Source organism: Solanum lycopersicum, chromosome 2, assembly GCF_036512215.1.
Source record: "Solanum lycopersicum chromosome 2, SLM_r2.1".
Classification (NCBI taxonomy): Eukaryota; Viridiplantae; Streptophyta; class Magnoliopsida; order Solanales; family Solanaceae; genus Solanum; species Solanum lycopersicum.
Window position 1 is genome coordinate 62219714 of NC_090801.1, and position 22698 is coordinate 62242411.

At 40.7% G+C, this 22698-nt stretch overlaps 1 protein-coding gene across 3 annotated transcripts; it reads left to right on the plus strand.

Moving 5' to 3' along the window:
* The first annotated feature begins 20138 nt into the window (after nt 1–20138).
* Nucleotides 20139–22523, plus strand: LOC101266381 (uncharacterized). Of its 3 annotated transcripts, none has more exons than XR_003245322.2 (3): nt 20139–21415; nt 21853–21985; nt 22145–22523. XR_003245322.2 is itself a non-coding variant. In XM_026029465.2 (2 exons), exons 1-2 carry the CDS (start codon nt 21300–21302, stop codon nt 22350–22352), a joined length of 324 nt encoding a protein of 107 aa, XP_025885250.1. In that variant the 5' UTR covers nt 20139–21299; the 3' UTR covers nt 22353–22523. The 3 variants fall into 3 exon arrangements, 1 of the variants encoding a protein (XP_025885250.1); XR_002026860.3 differs by having other exon boundaries at nt 21856–21985; XM_026029465.2 differs by lacking the exon at nt 21853–21985.
* The last annotated feature ends 175 nt before the right edge of the window (nt 22524–22698 follow it).

Below are 22698 nucleotides of genomic sequence, written 5' to 3' on the forward strand. Positions count from 1 at the left end.
TACCCGGCAAGCCGGACAGTCTCATCTCATGAGAGTTACGTGAACCTCCGCCCTTCCCGAAAGAAGGCATCACCGCTCATAGCTAGCCTATCGGTGCTCAGTATAAAGTTCCATTACATCCAACTCATACATCATGGAAGTTGTCTTCTAGTATGAGGGCATCATAGCTCAATAGATGATTTCTCATCTCATTATTAGTATTTAGTGTTTTAAACTCAATATTTTTCATTAAAGTATTTATAGAGACTGGTCTCTTCATTATCTTACACCCTCATTGATGAATACGTATTGGTAACATTTACTTAGGCTCGTTTGAGATTGCTCTCTCCATATACATTAGCCTCACATCATGATTGTCACCACATTCTTCATTTCATTACGTACATCTTAGGTTCACTTATTTTTTTGAACGTATGTTAAACTTATGTGTCTATACATACAAGCCATGGGGCTTCGTTTATAGTTCGTTAAGTGATTCTTATTTTCCTAAGATTATGTATTACAAGACTTATGTATCTTGTATATATACCAAGATCTTGATTTTTGATCAAAGTAGATTACATTATTCTTGAATATTTTACTCACGTATGACTTATGTATCAATACGGAGGTTTGGGCACGAGAACCCAAATCTTGAATTATTTGGACATCATTTATATTTTTCATTGATTTTAGTTCTAATATTCATAAATTTAGAACTCTAAATTAAATCTCAACATTTTCGTGACATAATACATTTTCTATTTTAATTAGAATTCTAAATTAAATTTCAATCATTTACATGAAAGAATAATTTCCTAATTTAATTAGAATTCTAATTTAAATCTCAATATTTACATAAAAGAATTAGTATTCTATTTTTAATCAAAATTCTAAATTTAATCTCAATGTTTACATAAGAGAATTAATTTTTTTCAACTTTAATTAGAATTTTAATTTATTATTATTATTATTTTTAATTACATTCGCTTGAATAGGGAGGTTGTGGGTTCGAACCCCCACAGCCCCCTTTATTTTTCTCTTATTTTCGCTGGAAATGGAGGCTGTGAGGTGGTGGGTTCGAACCCCCACAGCCTCACCTTTATTTCCTTAATATTTGTACCCCTCCCTTCAACTCTGAGGTCGTGGGTTCGATCCCCACGCCTCACATCCCTTTTTATTCCTTTTTTTTTTTCGCGAACTGGGGGTCGTGGGTTCGATCCCCGCCCCCAGCATTCCCTTTTAAATCTTTTTTTTTTTTTTTTGCGCGTGGCTGGGGTCGCGAGTTCGATCCCTGCCAGCCCCATTTTTTTTTTTAATTAAGGCATGCTGCAGGGAGGTCCTGGGTTCGATCCCTGCAGGCCTCAAAACTTTTTTTTTTAATTCTTTTGATGTTCAAAAAATTTCCAGATTCTTTTAAAGTCTGTTTTCAAGTTCTGGAAATTTATTCTACGATTTTTCTTCACTTTTTCATCAAGTTTAACATTAATTCTTAGGGAAATTTCATGGTTCATTCATAATGTTTTAATTACACATTATATTTTTTTTTTATAGATTCGTCTAACCAAGAATTACTCCCTCAATCAAGCCACCTAACATTTCATATGAACTTCACGTCTTACCCCATTTTATTCACGAAAAATATACAATCATATTACATTAAACTTTTGGAGCATTACATAAAGAACCTCATTCACTGTAACATACTTACACATAATTTCAAGAAAAACATGGTTGCCTTTCATACGATTCCAAGTACACAAACATAATCATATTCATCGCGAAAACATAATATACACCTAAATCTACCAGCAATCATACCCAACCTAAAATTCATTGGGAGCTAGTGACAGGGGCATGCAACGGGAAACAGCCTTAGTTTCGAGATAAATAACTTGAATCGTAAGGGGCCTCTTGGGAAAGGAGCCAAGAGAGAAGAAACCCATACCTTAATCGATGTTCAAACTTTAATGTTGCTGCCCGGAAAACTCCTCCAAACCACTCCCAATTCACTTCAACGCACACCTCTCTCGACGAACCTCTCTTAGCCTTGACGTTTTGATTACTTATTTTCTTTTACTTGAAAATTTTTTGTGAGTTTTTCAAGCATGAAAACTGTTGATATTTTTGGCAGAAATAATGTGATGAAGATGGAGAACGTGAGAAAGAGAGTTAAGGAGCGTGAGAGAGAGAGGACTATTTGGATTAGGAAACTAATTCAAAAATCAGTCAAATAATAAATAAATACAAATCTGTTTTTGATTTATTTATTTATTTATTCATTTAAAACGTGAAAGGACAATTACGCCCTTTAAATACTTATTTATTCTTATTTATATAAAAAAAAATTTTTGAATCGTTACATTATCCCCCCCTTAGGAACATTCGTCCCCGAATGACACTACCATTACACCTCATAATGCCAATCAGATCATAACTTAATTGCTATGTACAATCAGCCAATAGCAACAAATACGAAGAGATAAGGAACTATAGTCTTATGAGTAGGAAGCCTAACCCCAAGAGTTGAAAAGATGTGGATATCGGGATCTCATGTCGGCCTCGGCCTCCCACGTAGCACCCTCAACAAGATGGTTTCTCCATAATACCTTCACTGTGGCAATCTCCTTGTTCCTTAGCCGCTTGACCTGTCTGTCTAAGATCTCAACAGGTATTTCCTCATAGGACAAGTCTTCACCAACCCCCAAACCTTCTACAGGTAGGATTGATGCTGGATCACCTAGGCACTTCTTCAACATAGAGACATGAAAGACTGGATGAACAGAAGCTAGCTCCGCAGGCAATGCTAACTCATAGGCCACCTCACCCACGCGTTGTAGGATCTCATATGGCCCCACATATCTCGGACTAAGCTTCCCTTTTCTACCAAATCTCATCACCCCTTTCATAGGAGATATCTTCAAGTAGACCTGGTCACCAACGTTAAATTCTAAGGGTCGTTTTCTGTTGTCTGCATATGATTTTTGTCGGCTGTAAGCAGTAGACAACCTGTCCCTAATCAGTCTAACTTTCTCCAAGGCCTCATGAATGATCTCTGGACCCAAAATAGATGACTCTCCAACCTCGAACCACCCAACTGGAGATCTACACCTCCTACCATACAATGCCTCAAACGGTGTCATCCCAATGCTGGAGTGATAGCTATTATTATACGAGAACTCTATCAAAGGTAGATGGTCATCCCAATTACCTCTAAAGTCGATCACACACGCCCTTAACATGTCCTCCAATGTCTGAATAGTGCGCTCTGCCTGCCCATCTGTCTGAGGATGAAAGGCAGTGCTAAGTTTCACCTGCGTGCCTAAGCTTTTCTGGAAAGATCTCCAAAAATGTGAAGTAAACTGAGCTCCTCTATCTGAAATAATAGACAAAGGGATCCCATGCCATCTCACAATCTCATCAATGTAAAGTCTCGCGTAATCCTCGGCCCTGTAAGTAGACTTCACTGGGATAAAGTGGGCAGACTTAGTCAATCTGTCCACAACAACCCATATAGAGTCATGCTGCCTCCTAGTCCTCGGAAGACCAACTACGAAGTCCATATTAATGGCCTCCCATTTCCAAGTCGGAACCTCAATGATCTGAGTCAGACCACCAGGCTTAAGATGCTCTGCCTTAACCTGCTGACAATTAGGACACTTAGCCACACAGTCTGCAATATCCCTCTTCATGCCATCCCACCAATAAATCTGCTTAAGATCATGATACATTTTTGTGGAACCTGGATGTATGGAATATCTGGACCCATGGGCCTCTGTAACAATCTTGGTCCGTAAATCATCTACATCTGGTACGCACAACCGGTTCTGGTATCTAAGTATGCCATCATCTCCCAAAGCAAAAGACTCATTCATTTTTAACAACACTGAGTCCTTCATCTCCATCAACACCGGATCAAGATGCTGACCCTTCTTGACTTCCACTATCAGGGATGATTCAGAACTAGGGTGAACTGAAACACCTCCACTAGTAGAGTCAACCAACCGCACACCCAGTCTGGCCAGTCTGTGTACCTCTTTCACTAGCTCCTTCTTCTCATCCTCAACGTGGGCTGTACTCCCCATGCTCATCCTGCTCAAAGCATCAGCCACAACATTAGCCTTACCTGGATGATAGTGCACATTCATGTCATAATCCTTCAGCAGTTCCAACCATCTGCGTTGTCGTAGATTCAGCTCCCTCTGCGTGAACACGTACTGGAGACTCTTATGATCTGTGAACACATCCACATGTACTCCATAAAGATAATGCCTCCACAGCTTCAATGCAAACACCACAGCTGCCAACTCCAAGTCATGAGTGGGATAATTCTTTTCATGAACCTTGAGCTGTCTGGAAGCATAGGCTATCACCTTACCAGCCTGCATAAGAACACATCCCAAACCAACCCTAGATGCATCACAATAGACAGTGTAATTCTCGCCACTCTTAGGCAGAGTAAGCACTGGGGCTGAAGTGAGTCTGTCCTTGAGCTCCTGGAAACTCTTCTCACAAGTCTCCGTCCATTCATACTTGGATTTCTTCTTTGTCAAGGCTGTAAGTGGGGCAGCAATGGAAGAAAATCCCTCCACGAACCCGCGGTAGTAACCAGCCAATCCCAGAAAGCTACGGATATCGGTGGGTGTAAGAGGCTTTGGCCACTTCTTAACGGCTTCAGTCTTTCTGGGGTCCACTTCTACACCTTGATCGGACACAACATGGCCCAGGAAGGTCACTGACCTCAGCCAGAATTCACACTTGCTGAATTTGGCATACAACTGATGATGTCTAAGTACCTGCAAGGTTAGTCTCAAATGCTGTGCATGCTCTTCCTTGGTCTTAGAGTAGATGAGAATGTCATCAATGAATACTATGACGAAAGAGTCAAGGTATTCACGGAAGACTCTGTTCATGAGGTCCATAAATGCAGCAGGTGCATTCGTGAGACCGAATGACATAACCAAGAATTCATAATGACCATATCGGGTACGAAAAGCTGTCTTTGGGACATCCCCATCCCTAACCCTAAGCTGGTGATACCCTGAACGAAGATCAATTTTAGAGAAGAAACTAGACCCTTGGAGCTGATCGAACAAATCATCAATTCTGGGGAGTGGATACTTATTCTTTATAGTGACTTTGTTGAGCTGCCGATAATCGATACACATTCTAAGGGTCCCATCCTTCTTCTTTACAAACAACACTGGAGCGCCCCAAGGGGATATGCTCGGTTGAATGAAACCCTTATCAGTGAGATCTTTTAACTGCAGCTTCAACTCCTTGAGTTCTGCTGGAGCCATTCTATAAGGAGGAATTGAGATTGGTTTAGTATCGGGTTCTAAGTCGATACCAAAGTCAATCTCTCGAAGGGGAGGGACTCCAGGCAAATCTTCAGGAAACACATCTAGGAATTCATTTACCACAGGCACTGAGTCTATGGAAGGAACGTCATGATCTAAGTCATTAACACTCACAAGATGACATAGTAACCCTTTGGCCATCATTTTATTGGCCTTAAGATTTGAAATCAAGGGGTTAGGGCGAGTCGGATTGTACCCCTCCCAGACTAACTCTTCTTCATTAGGGAAACGAAACCTCACCACTCTACTACGACAGTCCAAGCAAGCATAATGGCTGTGAAGCCAATCCATGCCAAGAATAATATCAAAATCATGCATGGGTAACTCAATCAAGTTTGCACACATAGCCCTGCCACTCACAACTATTGGGCAATTCTGGTATACCCTATCAGCTTTCACATTTTCTCCTAAAGGCGTACTAACCACTATAGGATCATGCAGGACTTCAGGTAGTACTTTAAAAGTAAGGGCAAGTAGAGGAGTCACAAAGGAAAGCGTAGACCCTGGATCAAGTAAGGCATAAACAGAAGTTGAGAATATTTGCAGCATACCTGTGACCACATCAGCGGACTTCTCCTGCTCCTCCCTACCTTTCAAGGCATAAAATCTGTTCCTCTTGGGAGGCTCGGCTGCTGCTGCACCCTGTGGGGTAGGCCTAGGCTGAGCATTACCCCCAGCCTGACCTCTGTTCTGGGGACAATCTCTGACCATGTGTCCACTCTTACCACAACCAAAGCAGGCATTAGTGCCCTGCCTGCATTCCCCAAGGTGAGTTCGGCCGCACTTAGTACAAGCCTTCCTTGGGCGCTGCATCTCACCTCCATTGCCCCTCTTGGGTTCGGGTCTGCCTCCTCTAGGTGTTGTATTTCTCTGAGGGTCAGAATTACCAGCACTCTGTTGCCCCTTCTTAAATTTGGGCTGCTCGCGGACGCCAAAATTATTTCTATGGCCTCCATGGCTGGGACCTGCCTGATCTTGAGGCCTAGGCCTCCTAACATCACGTACACCTCTCCTCTTTCGGCTGTCCTCTACCTGCTGGACATGCATCATTAATCTAGAAAGGTCCATATTATCATGGAGCATCGCAGCCCGACAATCCTCCTCCAGGTCTCCATTGATTCCTGTGAGGAATCTACTCATCTCCTCCCTGCTGGTAGAAACCAAGGGAGTAGCATACCTGGATAATTCCAACAAAGTTAAGTACTCTCATCATTCTTGTTATCAAATACTAAGGGAAGTACATACCTTGATAACTTCACAAACTTCAGGGAATACTCCCTGACAGTCATGGATCCTTGCTTGAGGTTGATGAACTCCTCAACCTTGGCCTCTTTCATCTCTCTAGGGAAGAACCTTTCCAAAAATGCTGTCTTGAACAGCTCCCAGGTGACTGACACCTCTCCTAGGACACGGTTATCTCGCCACATTTTGCACCAAGTCTGTGCAACATCTTTGAGCTGGTAGGAAGCCAACTCAGCCTTCTCAATATCAGTGGCCCCCATGGCCACCAGTATCTTATGCAACTCGTCTATAAATTCCTGAGGATCTTCTGAAGTCTTAGCCCCTGTGAAAATTGGAGGATTCATCCTCGTGAAGTCTCGCAGTCTGTCAGCTATGCTGCGAACCGGTGGGTTTTCCCTTAGAACATCCTGCCGGTTGACTTGGGCAGTCATAGCTTGGGCTTGCATTGTGATGGCCTGTGCCATCTGGGCTAGAGATGCCCTCACCTCCGCATCAGTCAACCCAGCTGGGTTAACAGGCATAGCCACTCCTTCAGCTGGAGCCTGGGGTGGATTCTGATTACCCCTAGCTGCAGCTGCTCCCGTCCTCCGACCCTTAGTCCTCCAAGTATTCATTCTCTGAAAAACAACAAGATTGATGTTAGACACGTTCATAACACCAAGAATTCAAACATTAGGATAAGCACGATAAGATCAGAAAAAGGGAAGTTTTTCCTACGCATCATGCAGTCTCTAATCCAGGATAGTGGTGCACTTCACTACCATGACTTAGAAACTACTCAATGTGGTTGATGTGAACTCATTATTCTAGGAATTTAACCTAGCGCTCTGATACCAACTTTGTCACGACCGGAATCTAGACCCCAGACGAGACCGGCGTCGTTGACCTCTCAGAGGTCGCAGACAAGCCTACTTACGTCATTCTTACTTTACATAGATTAATTTTAGCGGAAAATTTGGAATTTTTGATTCTTTAATCATACTTGCTGAACATTCTTAACATTTCGTAATCGTTCATCATCAACCATCTAACCTTTAAGAGATAAGCAACTGAAAGAAATAATTCATTAAATATTAATTGTATATCGGCCAAAATAGCACCAATACAAAGTCTGAACCAAAACAGGAAAGAAACGCTAGTGGAACATGCCCCACTAGCTCAACTCTAAAACTACGCTAGAATGTAAAACAGTAGCATCCTCGAAGGCATAAGGACCTACCAAACTCCGGATGAATGCTGACGTCCAGATAGCTGCAACAAAGAACTTGTAGCTCTACCATACACCTGTGCCTGCACCTAAAAGTAGATGTTTGTATGGAATTAGTACACACTTGTACTAAGTATGGGTATATGCAAGCACACACCAGGGACATGCATGAGAAAGAATAGCTCTTTCCTAACAACATGATTTTTGGAAGTCAAGTCGGTGGACTTGCTAAAATGAGATTAGGAAGGTTATGCCACGAGAGTGACATGCATCATTATAGTTATTGTATGGCACACAACACATAATATCTTCATATAACACATAACATATAGCACATAGTTTCTTTCATATTGTTCATTCATATACCATGAGACCTTACTATCATAGACTTAACCTTAAGACTTCCCAAAATGAGGGCTCAACATATGGGACCTCAACTAGGGAGCCTTCTTCAGCAAACACAGAGCCTGCTTCGTTCATTCGTTCGTGTTTCATTTCAATTCATTCATAGGCCAGTGCGAACACCAGCTATACCTAGGATGTAGTTTAAGACTTTCATCGGGTTTGCTGTGCAATGATCAGGAATGACCTAATGTCATTACCTAAATCTAGCTCACCTCTTGATTATCCTATCCTAACACCTTCGGTATCATTCATTTCTTTATATGATTCATTTGAGGCTGGCCTCATTCATTCATTGGGAACTTTAACTTTAACCGACATAGATCATGTGAGCATCATGAAATCCAGTGTCTTCCCCACACCGAAAAGAGGTGGAATCACCGGCCAAAGCGATTCAATAACATGCTAGCGTATATGGGAATTTAACCCCGCCAGATCCCTATAGTGGCAATATAGGTTCAAAGACTAGGAGATGTATGGAGACCCATACCCGGCAAGCCGGACAGTCTCATCTCATGAGAGTTACGTGAACCTCCGCCCTTCCCGAAAGAAGGCATCACCGCTCATAGCTAGCCTATCGGTGCTCAGTATAAAGTTCCATTACATCCAACTCATACATCATGGAAGTTGTCTTCTAGTATGAGGGCATCATAGCTCAATAGATGATTTCTCATCTCATTATTAGTATTTAGTGTTTTAAACTCAATATTTTTCATTAAAGTATTTATAGAGACTGGTCTCTTCATTATCTTACACCCTCATTGATGAATACGTATTGGTAACATTTACTTAGGCTCGTTTGAGATTGCTCTCTCCATATACATTAGCCTCACATCATGATTGTCACCACATTCTTCATTTCATTACGTACATCTTAGGTTCACTTATTTTTTTGAACGTATGTTAAACTTATGTGTCTATACATACAAGCCATGGGGCTTCGTTTATAGTTCGTTAAGTGATTCTTATTTTCCTAAGATTATGTATTACAAGACTTATGTATCTTGTATATATACCAAGATCTTGATTTTTGATCAAAGTAGATTACATTATTCTTGAATATTTTACTCACGTATGACTTATGTATCAATACGGAGGTTTGGGCACGAGAACCCAAATCTTGAATTATTTGGACATCATTTATATTTTTCATTGATTTTAGTTCTAATATTCATAAATTTAGAACTCTAAATTAAATCTCAACATTTTCGTGACATAATACATTTTCTATTTTAATTAGAATTCTAAATTAAATTTCAATCATTTACATGAAAGAATAATTTCCTAATTTAATTAGAATTCTAATTTAAATCTCAATATTTACATAAAAGAATTAGTATTCTATTTTTAATCAAAATTCTAAATTTAATCTCAATGTTTACATAAGAGAATTAATTTTTTTCAACTTTAATTAGAATTTTAATTTATTATTATTATTATTTTTAATTACATTCGCTTGAATAGGGAGGTTGTGGGTTCGAACCCCCACAGCCCCCTTTATTTTTCTCTTATTTTCGCTGGAAATGGAGGCTGTGAGGTGGTGGGTTCGAACCCCCACAGCCTCACCTTTATTTCCTTAATATTTGTACCCCTCCCTTCAACTCTGAGGTCGTGGGTTCGATCCCCACGCCTCACATCCCTTTTTATTCCTTTTTTTTTTCGCGAACTGGGGGTCGTGGGTTCGATCCCCGCCCCCAGCATTCCCTTTTAAATCTTTTTTTTTTTTTTTTGCGCGTGGCTGGGGTCGCGAGTTCGATCCCTGCCAGCCCCATTTTTTTTTTTAATTAAGGCATGCTGCAGGGAGGTCCTGGGTTCGATCCCTGCAGGCCTCAAAACTTTTTTTTTTAATTCTTTTGATGTTCAAAAAATTTCCAGATTCTTTTAAAGTCTGTTTTCAAGTTCTGGAAATTTATTCTACGATTTTTCTTCACTTTTTCATCAAGTTTAACATTAATTCTTAGGGAAATTTCATGGTTCATTCATAATGTTTTAATTACACATTATATTTTTTTTTTATAGATTCGTCTAACCAAGAATTACTCCCTCAATCAAGCCACCTAACATTTCATATGAACTTCACGTCTTACCCCATTTTATTCACGAAAAATATACAATCATATTACATTAAACTTTTGGAGCATTACATAAAGAACCTCATTCACTGTAACATACTTACACATAATTTCAAGAAAAACATGGTTGCCTTTCATACGATTCCAAGTACACAAACATAATCATATTCATCGCGAAAACATAATATACACCTAAATCTACCAGCAATCATACCCAACCTAAAATTCATTGGGAGCTAGTGACAGGGGCATGCAACGGGAAACAGCCTTAGTTTCGAGATAAATAACTTGAATCGTAAGGGGCCTCTTGGGAAAGGAGCCAAGAGAGAAGAAACCCATACCTTAATCGATGTTCAAACTTTAATGTTGCTGCCCGGAAAACTCCTCCAAACCACTCCCAATTCACTTCAACGCACACCTCTCTCGACGAACCTCTCTTAGCCTTGACGTTTTGATTACTTATTTTCTTTTACTTGAAAATTTTTTGTGAGTTTTTCAAGCATGAAAACTGTTGATATTTTTGGCAGAAATAATGTGATGAAGATGGAGAACGTGAGAAAGAGAGTTAAGGAGCGTGAGAGAGAGAGGACTATTTGGATTAGGAAACTAATTCAAAAATCAGTCAAATAATAAATAAATACAAATCTGTTTTTGATTTATTTATTTATTTATTCATTTAAAACGTGAAAGGACAATTACGCCCTTTAAATACTTATTTATTCTTATTTATATAAAAAAAATTTTTTGAATCGTTACATTATCCCCCCCTTAGGAACATTCGTCCCCGAATGACACTACCATTACACCTCATAATGCCAATCAGATCATAACTTAATTGCTATGTACAATCAGCCAATAGCAACAAATACGAAGAGATAAGGAACTATAGTCTTATGAGTAGGAAGCCTAACCCCAAGAGTTGAAAAGATGTGGATATCGGGATCTCATGTCGGCCTCGGCCTCCCACGTAGCACCCTCAACAAGATGGTTTCTCCATAATACCTTCACTGTGGCAATCTCCTTGTTCCTTAGCCGCTTGACCTGTCTGTCTAAGATCTCAACAGGTATTTCCTCATAGGACAAGTCTTCACCAACCCCCAAACCTTCTACAGGTAGGATTGATGCTGGATCACCTAGGCACTTCTTCAACATAGAGACATGAAAGACTGGATGAACAGAAGCTAGCTCCGCAGGCAATGCTAACTCATAGGCCACCTCACCCACGCGTTGTAGGATCTCATATGGCCCCACATATCTCGGACTAAGCTTCCCTTTTCTACCAAATCTCATCACCCCTTTCATAGGAGATATCTTCAAGTAGACCTGGTCACCAACGTTAAATTCTAAGGGTCGTTTTCTGTTGTCTGCATATGATTTTTGTCGGCTGTAAGCAGTAGACAACCTGTCCCTAATCAGTCTAACTTTCTCCAAGGCCTCATGAATGATCTCTGGACCCAAAATAGATGACTCTCCAACCTCGAACCACCCAACTGGAGATCTACACCTCCTACCATACAATGCCTCAAACGGTGTCATCCCAATGCTGGAGTGATAGCTATTATTATACGAGAACTCTATCAAAGGTAGATGGTCATCCCAATTACCTCTAAAGTCGATCACACACGCCCTTAACATGTCCTCCAATGTCTGAATAGTGCGCTCTGCCTGCCCATCTGTCTGAGGATGAAAGGCAGTGCTAAGTTTCACCTGCGTGCCTAAGCTTTTCTGGAAAGATCTCCAAAAATGTGAAGTAAACTGAGCTCCTCTATCTGAAATAATAGACAAAGGGATCCCATGCCATCTCACAATCTCATCAATGTAAAGTCTCGCGTAATCCTCGGCCCTGTAAGTAGACTTCACTGGGATAAAGTGGGCAGACTTAGTCAATCTGTCCACAACAACCCATATAGAGTCATGCTGCCTCCTAGTCCTCGGAAGACCAACTACGAAGTCCATATTAATGGCCTCCCATTTCCAAGTCGGAACCTCAATGATCTGAGTCAGACCACCAGGCTTAAGATGCTCTGCCTTAACCTGCTGACAATTAGGACACTTAGCCACACAGTCTGCAATATCCCTCTTCATGCCATCCCACCAATAAATCTGCTTAAGATCATGATACATTTTTGTGGAACCTGGATGTATGGAATATCTGGACCCATGGGCCTCTGTAACAATCTTGGTCCGTAAATCATCTACATCTGGTACGCACAACCGGTTCTGGTATCTAAGTATGCCATCATCTCCCAAAGCAAAAGACTCATTCATTTTTAACAACACTGAGTCCTTCATCTCCATCAACACCGGATCAAGATGCTGACCCTTCTTGACTTCCACTATCAGGGATGATTCAGAACTAGGGTGAACTGAAACACCTCCACTAGTAGAGTCAACCAACCGCACACCCAGTCTGGCCAGTCTGTGTACCTCTTTCACTAGCTCCTTCTTCTCATCCTCAACGTGGGCTGTACTCCCCATGCTCATCCTGCTCAAAGCATCAGCCACAACATTAGCCTTACCTGGATGATAGTGCACATTCATGTCATAATCCTTCAGCAGTTCCAACCATCTGCGTTGTCGTAGATTCAGCTCCCTCTGCGTGAACACGTACTGGAGACTCTTATGATCTGTGAACACATCCACATGTACTCCATAAAGATAATGCCTCCACAGCTTCAATGCAAACACCACAGCTGCCAACTCCAAGTCATGAGTGGGATAATTCTTTTCATGAACCTTGAGCTGTCTGGAAGCATAGGCTATCACCTTACCAGCCTGCATAAGAACACATCCCAAACCAACCCTAGATGCATCACAATAGACAGTGTAATTCTCGCCACTCTTAGGCAGAGTAAGCACTGGGGCTGAAGTGAGTCTGTCCTTGAGCTCCTGGAAACTCTTCTCACAAGTCTCCGTCCATTCATACTTGGATTTCTTCTTTGTCAAGGCTGTAAGTGGGGCAGCAATGGAAGAAAATCCCTCCACGAACCCGCGGTAGTAACCAGCCAATCCCAGAAAGCTACGGATATCGGTGGGTGTAAGAGGCTTTGGCCACTTCTTAACGGCTTCAGTCTTTCTGGGGTCCACTTCTACACCTTGATCGGACACAACATGGCCCAGGAAGGTCACTGACCTCAGCCAGAATTCACACTTGCTGAATTTGGCATACAACTGATGATGTCTAAGTACCTGCAAGGTTAGTCTCAAATGCTGTGCATGCTCTTCCTTGGTCTTAGAGTAGATGAGAATGTCATCAATGAATACTATGACGAAAGAGTCAAGGTATTCACGGAAGACTCTGTTCATGAGGTCCATAAATGCAGCAGGTGCATTCGTGAGACCGAATGACATAACCAAGAATTCATAATGACCATATCGGGTACGAAAAGCTGTCTTTGGGACATCCCCATCCCTAACCCTAAGCTGGTGATACCCTGAACGAAGATCAATTTTAGAGAAGAAACTAGACCCTTGGAGCTGATCGAACAAATCATCAATTCTGGGGAGTGGATACTTATTCTTTATAGTGACTTTGTTGAGCTGCCGATAATCGATACACATTCTAAGGGTCCCATCCTTCTTCTTTACAAACAACACTGGAGCGCCCCAAGGGGATATGCTCGGTTGAATGAAACCCTTATCAGTGAGATCTTTTAACTGCAGCTTCAACTCCTTGAGTTCTGCTGGAGCCATTCTATAAGGAGGAATTGAGATTGGTTTAGTATCGGGTTCTAAGTCGATACCAAAGTCAATCTCTCGAAGGGGAGGGACTCCAGGCAAATCTTCAGGAAACACATCTAGGAATTCATTTACCACAGGCACTGAGTCTATGGAAGGAACGTCATGATCTAAGTCATTAACACTCACAAGATGACATAGTAACCCTTTGGCCATCATTTTATTGGCCTTAAGATTTGAAATCAAGGGGTTAGGGCGAGTCGGATTGTACCCCTCCCAGACTAACTCTTCTTCATTAGGGAAACGAAACCTCACCACTCTACTACGACAGTCCAAGCAAGCATAATGGCTGTGAAGCCAATCCATGCCAAGAATAATATCAAAATCATGCATGGGTAACTCAATCAAGTTTGCACACATAGCCCTGCCACTCACAACTATTGGGCAATTCTGGTATACCCTATCAGCTTTCACATTTTCTCCTAAAGGCGTACTAACCACTATAGGATCATGCAGGACTTCAGGTAGTACTTTAAAAGTAAGGGCAAGTAGAGGAGTCACAAAGGAAAGCGTAGACCCTGGATCAAGTAAGGCATAAACAGAAGTTGAGAATATTTGCAGCATACCTGTGACCACATCAGCGGACTTCTCCTGCTCCTCCCTACCTTTCAAGGCATAAAATCTGTTCCTCTTGGGAGGCTCGGCTGCTGCTGCACCCTGTGGGGTAGGCCTAGGCTGAGCATTACCCCCAGCCTGACCTCTGTTCTGGGGACAATCTCTGACCATGTGTCCACTCTTACCACAACCAAAGCAGGCATTAGTGCCCTGCCTGCATTCCCCAAGGTGAGTTCGGCCGCACTTAGTACAAGCCTTCCTTGGGCGCTGCATCTCACCTCCATTGCCCCTCTTGGGTTCGGGTCTGCCTCCTCTAGGTGTTGTATTTCTCTGAGGGTCAGAATTACCAGCACTCTGTTGCCCCTTCTTAAATTTGGGCTGCTCGCGGACGCCAAAATTATTTCTATGGCCTCCATGGCTGGGACCTGCCTGATCTTGAGGCCTAGGCCTCCTAACATCACGTACACCTCTCCTCTTTCGGCTGTCCTCTACCTGCTGGACATGCATCATTAATCTAGAAAGGTCCATATTATCATGGAGCATCGCAGCCCGACAATCCTCCTCCAGGTCTCCATTGATTCCTGTGAGGAATCTACTCATCTCCTCCCTGCTGGTAGAAACCAAGGGAGTAGCATACCTGGATAATTCCAACAAAGTTAAGTACTCTCATCATTCTTGTTATCAAATACTAAGGGAAGTACATACCTTGATAACTTCACAAACTTCAGGGAATACTCCCTGACAGTCATGGATCCTTGCTTGAGGTTGATGAACTCCTCAACCTTGGCCTCTTTCATCTCTCTAGGGAAGAACCTTTCCAAAAATGCTGTCTTGAACAGCTCCCAGGTGACTGACACCTCTCCTAGGACACGGTTATCTCGCCACATTTTGCACCAAGTCTGTGCAACATCTTTGAGCTGGTAGGAAGCCAACTCAGCCTTCTCAATATCAGTGGCCCCCATGGCCACCAGTATCTTATGCAACTCGTCTATAAATTCCTGAGGATCTTCTGAAGTCTTAGCCCCTGTGAAAATTGGAGGATTCATCCTCGTGAAGTCTCGCAGTCTGTCAGCTATGCTGCGAACCGGTGGGTTTTCCCTTAGAACATCCTGCCGGTTGACTTGGGCAGTCATAGCTTGGGCTTGCATTGTGATGGCCTGTGCCATCTGGGCTAGAGATGCCCTCACCTCCGCATCAGTCAACCCAGCTGGGTTAACAGGCATAGCCACTCCTTCAGCTGGAGCCTGGGGTGGATTCTGATTACCCCTAGCTGCAGCTGCTCCCGTCCTCCGACCCTTAGTCCTCCAAGTATTCATTCTCTGAAAAACAACAAGATTGATGTTAGACACGTTCATAACACCAAGAATTCAAACATTAGGATAAGCACGATAAGATCAGAAAAAGGGAAGTTTTTCCTACGCATCATGCAGTCTCTAATCCAGGATAGTGGTGCACTTCACTACCATGACTTAGAAACTACTCAATGTGGTTGATGTGAACTCATTATTCTAGGAATTTAACCTAGCGCTCTGATACCAACTTTGTCACGACCGGAATCTAGACCCCAGACGAGACCGGCGTCGTTGACCTCTCAGAGGTCGCAGACAAGCCTACTTACGTCATTCTTACTTTACATAGATTAATTTTAGCGGAAAATTTGGAATTTTTGATTCTTTAATCATACTTGCTGAACATTCTTAACATTTCGTAATCGTTCATCATCAACCATCTAACCTTTAAGAGATAAGCAACTGAAAGAAATAATTCATTAAATATTAATTGTATATCGGCCAAAATAGCACCAATACAAAGTCTGAACCAAAACAGGAAAGAAACGCTAGTGGAACATGCCCCACTAGCTCAACTCTAAAACTACGCTAGAATGTAAAACAGTAGCATCCTCGAAGGCATAAGGACCTACCAAACTCCGGATGAATGCTGACGTCCAGATAGCTGCAACAAAGAACTTGTAGCTCTACCGTACACCTGTGCCTGCACCTAAAAGTAGATGTTTGTATGGAATTAGTACACACTTGTACTAAGTATGGGTATATGCAAGCACACACCAGGGACATGCATGAGAAAGAATAGCTCTTTCCTAACAACATGATTTTTGGAAGTCAAGTCGGTGGACTTGCTAAAATGAGATTAGGAAGGTTATGCCACGAGAGTGACATGCATCATTATAGTTATTGTATGGCACACAACACATAATATCTTCATATAACACATAACATATAGCACATAGTTTCTTTCATATTGTTCATTCATATACCATGAGACCTTACTATCATAGACTTAACCTTAAGACTTCCCAAAATGAGGGCTCAACATATGGGACCTCAACTAGGGAGCCTTCTTCAGCAAACACAGAGCCTGCTTCGTTCATTCGTTCGTGTTTCATTTCAATTCATTCATAGGCCAGTGCGAACACCAGCTATACCTAGGATGTAGTTTAAGACTTTCATCGGGTTTGCTGTGCAATGATCAGGAATGACCTAATGTCATTACCTAAATCTAGCTCACCTCTTGATTATCCTATCCTAACACCTTCGGTATCATTCATTTCTTTATATGATTCATTTGAGGCTGGCCTCATTCATTCATTGGGAACTTTAACTTTAACCGACATAGATCATGTGAGCATCATGAAATCCAGTGTCTTCCCCACACCGAAAAGAGGTGGAATCACCGGCCAAAGCGATTCAATAACATGCTAGCGTATATGGGAATTTAACCCCGCCAGATCCCTATAGTGGCAATATAGGTTCAAAGACTAGGAGATGTATGGAGACCCATACCCGGCAAGCCGGACAGTCTCATCTCATGAGAGTTACGTGAACCTCCGCCCTTCCCGAAAGAAGGCATCACCGCTCATAGCTAGCCTATCGGTGCTCAGTATAAAGTTCCATTACATCCAACTCATACATCATGGAAGTTGTCTTCTAGTATGAGGGCATCATAGCTCAATAGATGATTTCTCATCTCATTATTAGTATTTAGTGTTTTAAACTCAATATTTTTCATTAAAGTATTTATAGAGACTGGTCTCTTCATTATCTTACACCCTCATTGATGAATACGTATTGGTAACATTTACTTAGGCTCGTTTGAGATTGCTCTCTCCATATACATTAGCCTCACATCATGATTGTCACCACATTCTTCATTTCATTACGTACATCTTAGGTTCACTTATTTTTTTGAACGTATGTTAAACTTATGTGTCTATACATACAAGCCATGGGGCTTCGTTTATAGTTCGTTAAGTGATTCTTATTTTCCTAAGATTATGTATTACAAGACTTATGTATCTTGTATATATACCAAGATCTTGATTTTTGATCAAAGTAGATTACATTATTCTTGAATATTTTACTCACGTATGACTTATGTATCAATACGGAGGTTTGGGCACGAGAACCCAAATCTTGAATTATTTGGACATCATTTATATTTTTCATTGATTTTAGTTCTAATATTCATAAATTTAGAACTCTAAATTAAATCTCAACATTTTCGTGACATAATACATTTTCTATTTTAATTAGAATTCTAAATTAAATTTCAATCATTTACATGAAAGAATAATTTCCTAATTTAATTAGAATTCTAATTTAAATCTCAATATTTACATAAAAGAATTAGTATTCTATTTTTAATCAAAATTCTAAATTTAATCTCAATGTTTACATAAGAGAATTAATTTTTTTCAACTTTAATTAGAATTTTAATTTATTATTATTATTATTTTTAATTACATTCGCTTGAATAGGGAGGTTGTGGGTTCGAACCCCCACAGCCCCCTTTATTTTTCTCTTATTTTCGCTGGAAATGGAGGCTGTGAGGTGGTGGGTTCGAACCCCCACAGCCTCACCTTTATTTCCTTAATATTTGTACCCCTCCCTTCAACTCTGAGGTCGTGGGTTCGATCCCCACGCCTCACATCCCTTTTTATTCCTTTTTTTTTTTCGCGAACTGGGGGTCGTGGGTTCGATCCCCGCCCCCAGCATTCCCTTTTAAATCTTTTTTTTTTTTTTTGCGCGTGGCTGGGGTCGCGAGTTCGATCCCTGCCAGCCCCATTTTTTTTTTTAATTAAGGCATGCTGCAGGGAGGTCCTGGGTTCGATCCCTGCAGGCCTCAAAACTTTTTTTTTTAATTCTTTTGATGTTCAAAAAATTTCCAGATTCTTTTAAAGTCTGTTTTCAAGTTCTGGAAATTTATTCTACGATTTTTCTTCACTTTTTCATCAAGTTTAACATTAATTCTTAGGGAAATTTCATGGTTCATTCATAATGTTTTAATTACACATTATATTTTTTTTTTATAGATTCGTCTAACCAAGAATTACTCCCTCAATCAAGCCACCTAACATTTCATATGAACTTCACGTCTTACCCCATTTTATTCACGAAAAATATACAATCATATTACATTAAACTTTTGGAGCATTACATAAAGAACCTCATTCACTGTAACATACTTACACATAATTTCAAGAAAAACATGGTTGCCTTTCATACGATTCCAAGTACACAAACATAATCATATTCATCGCGAAAACATAATATACACCTAAATCTACCAGCAATCATACCCAACCTAAAATTCATTGGGAGCTAGTGACAGGGGCATGCAACGGGAAACAGCCTTAGTTTCGAGATAAATAACTTGAATCGTAAGGGGCCTCTTGGGAAAGGAGCCAAGAGAGAAGAAACCCATACCTTAATCGATGTTCAAACTTTAATGTTGCTGCCCGGAAAACTCCTCCAAACCACTCCCAATTCACTTCAACGCACACCTCTCTCGACGAACCTCTCTTAGCCTTGACGTTTTGATTACTTATTTTCTTTTACTTGAAAATTTTTTGTGAGTTTTTCAAGCATGAAAACTGTTGATATTTTTGGCAGAAATAATGTGATGAAGATGGAGAACGTGAGAAAGAGAGTTAAGGAGCGTGAGAGAGAGAGGACTATTTGGATTAGGAAACTAATTCAAAAATCAGTCAAATAATAAATAAATACAAATCTGTTTTTGATTTATTTATTTATTTATTCATTTAAAACGTGAAAGGACAATTACGCCCTTTAAATACTTATTTATTCTTATTTATATAAAAAAAAAATTTTGAATCGTTACACATTGTTACCCCTTTATCTTTACCTCCTCCTACTACTCTTCATGAAAGACGTAGAATTTACATTGCAGACTCTTGTAGAGGCATGGTATGTTTTTCCTCTGGATTGTGCCCTCATTCAGTCGTCCTCTGGAACATTGCTACACACAAATTCACCACTTTCCATGGCATTATTCATAGAGTACCTCCCAAAAATCATATTACAATGCGCTCTAATAGTTTAGCGACTGATCTAGCTACAGGTTTCACCTTCCTTCCCATCACCAACGAGTACAAGTTGGTTAGGATCATTCTCTACTTAAACCATTCCGCTTATATTAGAATCACAAGGTGGGATGACAGTATGAAATTCCTCCCAGCAACGGAAATAGACGTGGATTTTCCTTACCAGATCACCCAATTTGGTGGTCGTTGTCTGAATGCAAATGATGCTATTCATTGGTTAGGGCGTAGAGTCGAAGGAGGACCGAGTATTGTAATTGCGTTTGATATGACGGAAGACAAGTTGCGAGAGATCGGTACACCATTTACCAACGGCATGGAACGTTGTAAATCGTACCACCGGAAGCTTTTACTACTGAATGATGATAGACTAGCTATTTTTGGTTCATTACTTAGCGACGAAAATCAACAAGGTTATTGTAATTATTCCTACACACTTTGGGCTCTAAATGACTACAGATGTGCTTCAGAATGTTGGAGTAAGCAATACACATTTGAAACAGAGTATGACCTGCAGCCCATGGGTTTTCGTTTTAATGGTGAAGTTGTGGTCATTAGAATGAAGGGATTGCCATCAAAAATGTGTCTCTACGATAGGCACACCGATCAAATTAAAGATCTTCCAGTCGTTATTGACAATAGTATGTACTACTCGTCAATCTTCTATTACAAGGAGAGTCTTGTTCCACTTCCCCCACCACCATCAAACAACAATGTTTGTTCTTTCCAATATTGCCCTTTTCAGTATTGCCCTCCATCCATTATACATCCTGATGACGAAGAAGAAGAATAGCTTCTATGTTCAATTTTTTTAATACAAACAACTCTTCTTATTTCCTTATTTCATAATCTTTATCTAGTTCAATCGCTTATTTAAACATGGTGAACTTCCTTAGAAAAAATCAATAACCTCAATTTTCTCTTTTGATTTTAATCTCAAAATAAGAATCAAACTCCATAATCACTAAAAGAAATTGTATATGCGATTTTACGTACACCGTTATTAATTAGAGTTAGACAGATGATCAAAGGAATTAAGATTTCTTGGTCATTTATAAAATGAAACGCGGAAGGCCGGAGAAGCATGCTATGGAGAGTTCCGCGAGCACTGATCAGACTTTCGTCTCCTATGCAGCCGCAGGAAGATGTAGCGAGACCTGGAATGACTACTGCTCCGCCGTCTCAGGTCGCCGGCGGTGGACTTTCGTCTCCTACGCAGCTGCAGGCAGATGTAGCGACAGCCCTGGGATGACTACTCTTTCACCGTCTCAGGTCGGCGGCGGTGGACTTTCGTCTCCTACGCAGCTGCAGGCAGATGTAGCACCGTCTCAGGTCGGCGGCGGTGTAGTTTGGTCTCAGAGCAGGCAGATTTAGCGAGCCCTGGGATGACTACTCCTTCACCGTCTACGGCAGGTGAAGCGGCGATTTCTGCTGTGCCTGCGAAAAGGGGTAGAGGAAGACCGCCTGGTTCTAAAACCAAGAAGATAAGTGTTTGGTTCAGGTAAATATATATCTGAAGTGAACTTTTATATTATGCACATGTATAATTGTCAACAACTAGCCTTGCTTTACTTTTATTATTAGGGCTACGATTCTTTATACCATATGAATATTTCTGCTCGATTCTTGTTGAGTTCTGCAATTTTCTTGTGCAAAATCTTGAATATTCTTTTTATTTGTGTTACAACTAGCATTACGGGCTACAATTATGAATATTTCTGCTCGATTTTTGTTAAATTTTGCAATTTTCTTCTGCAAAATGTCGAATAATTGCCTGCTTTCATACTAGTATAAAGAAAACAAGGGATTTAATATTAAAGATTGATTTTGTCCTGTTAGCATCAGAAAAGGTCTCATTCCCGAATATGAATTTAGAGTGTAATAGCTGATAATTTGTATGTTCCTTTCTGCCAAATCTCTGATATACAACTTACACAGCAGATATTGGACCTATGCAATCAATCGCAGGCGAGCAAGGTAGAAGCTGGGGAGGTGTGCCTCTCTTTTGATAAGCATGTATTGTTAGCTGCTTCTCAGGATGTATTGGCCAAAATAGTGTCATTCTGCAAAGGTAGCTCAAAATCAGTGTGCGCCAATGGTTCCATGTCTAAAGTATTACTTCACAAAACAAGTGGAACTGAAACATATCTTCTTACAATAGAGAGTGGGGGGGTGTAGTTTTGCCTTGTGTGGTGATATGCTGATTTTATGTTTGAAACTTTTGGTGCAGGTACTGTTCCCGATCATTTATCTGTCTGGTTTCTTCTTTGTCTTGGAATCTGGTGCTACTTGATGGTGAAGCAGATGGTTATATCAATGTGGCAGGGCTCCTTACAGCAGCAACTGATGTTCAGGTTATTGTTGGTAGCTTCAACACACACAAGATTTTAACACTCAAAAGTGCTATGTCAGTCGGAACTTTAAGTCCGCCTGATTAAACTAAGAAGAAGAGAGATGCCCTGGAGACGAAAGAATGCTTCTCTTGTTATTGATAATACCTATGTGATGTGAGAATGTAGTCTGCAGCTTTGCAATTCTTTTTTATATGGATTGAGCAACAGTTATCTTTTTGTACAAATATATGCACAGAAAACATTTTTCTTCTTTTACTTTCCAGCTTCTTCATTCCTTATTTACTAGTTAATTGTTTTCTCAATCTGAAAACAGGCATGTGGTTTATTGCTATACATTGGGATTTAAATTTATATCTACATGATGAACAAAGTTAATGAATAAAAAGAGACATTTGTCATTTCCTACTCCACTAGCTCCCTCAACTTGTTC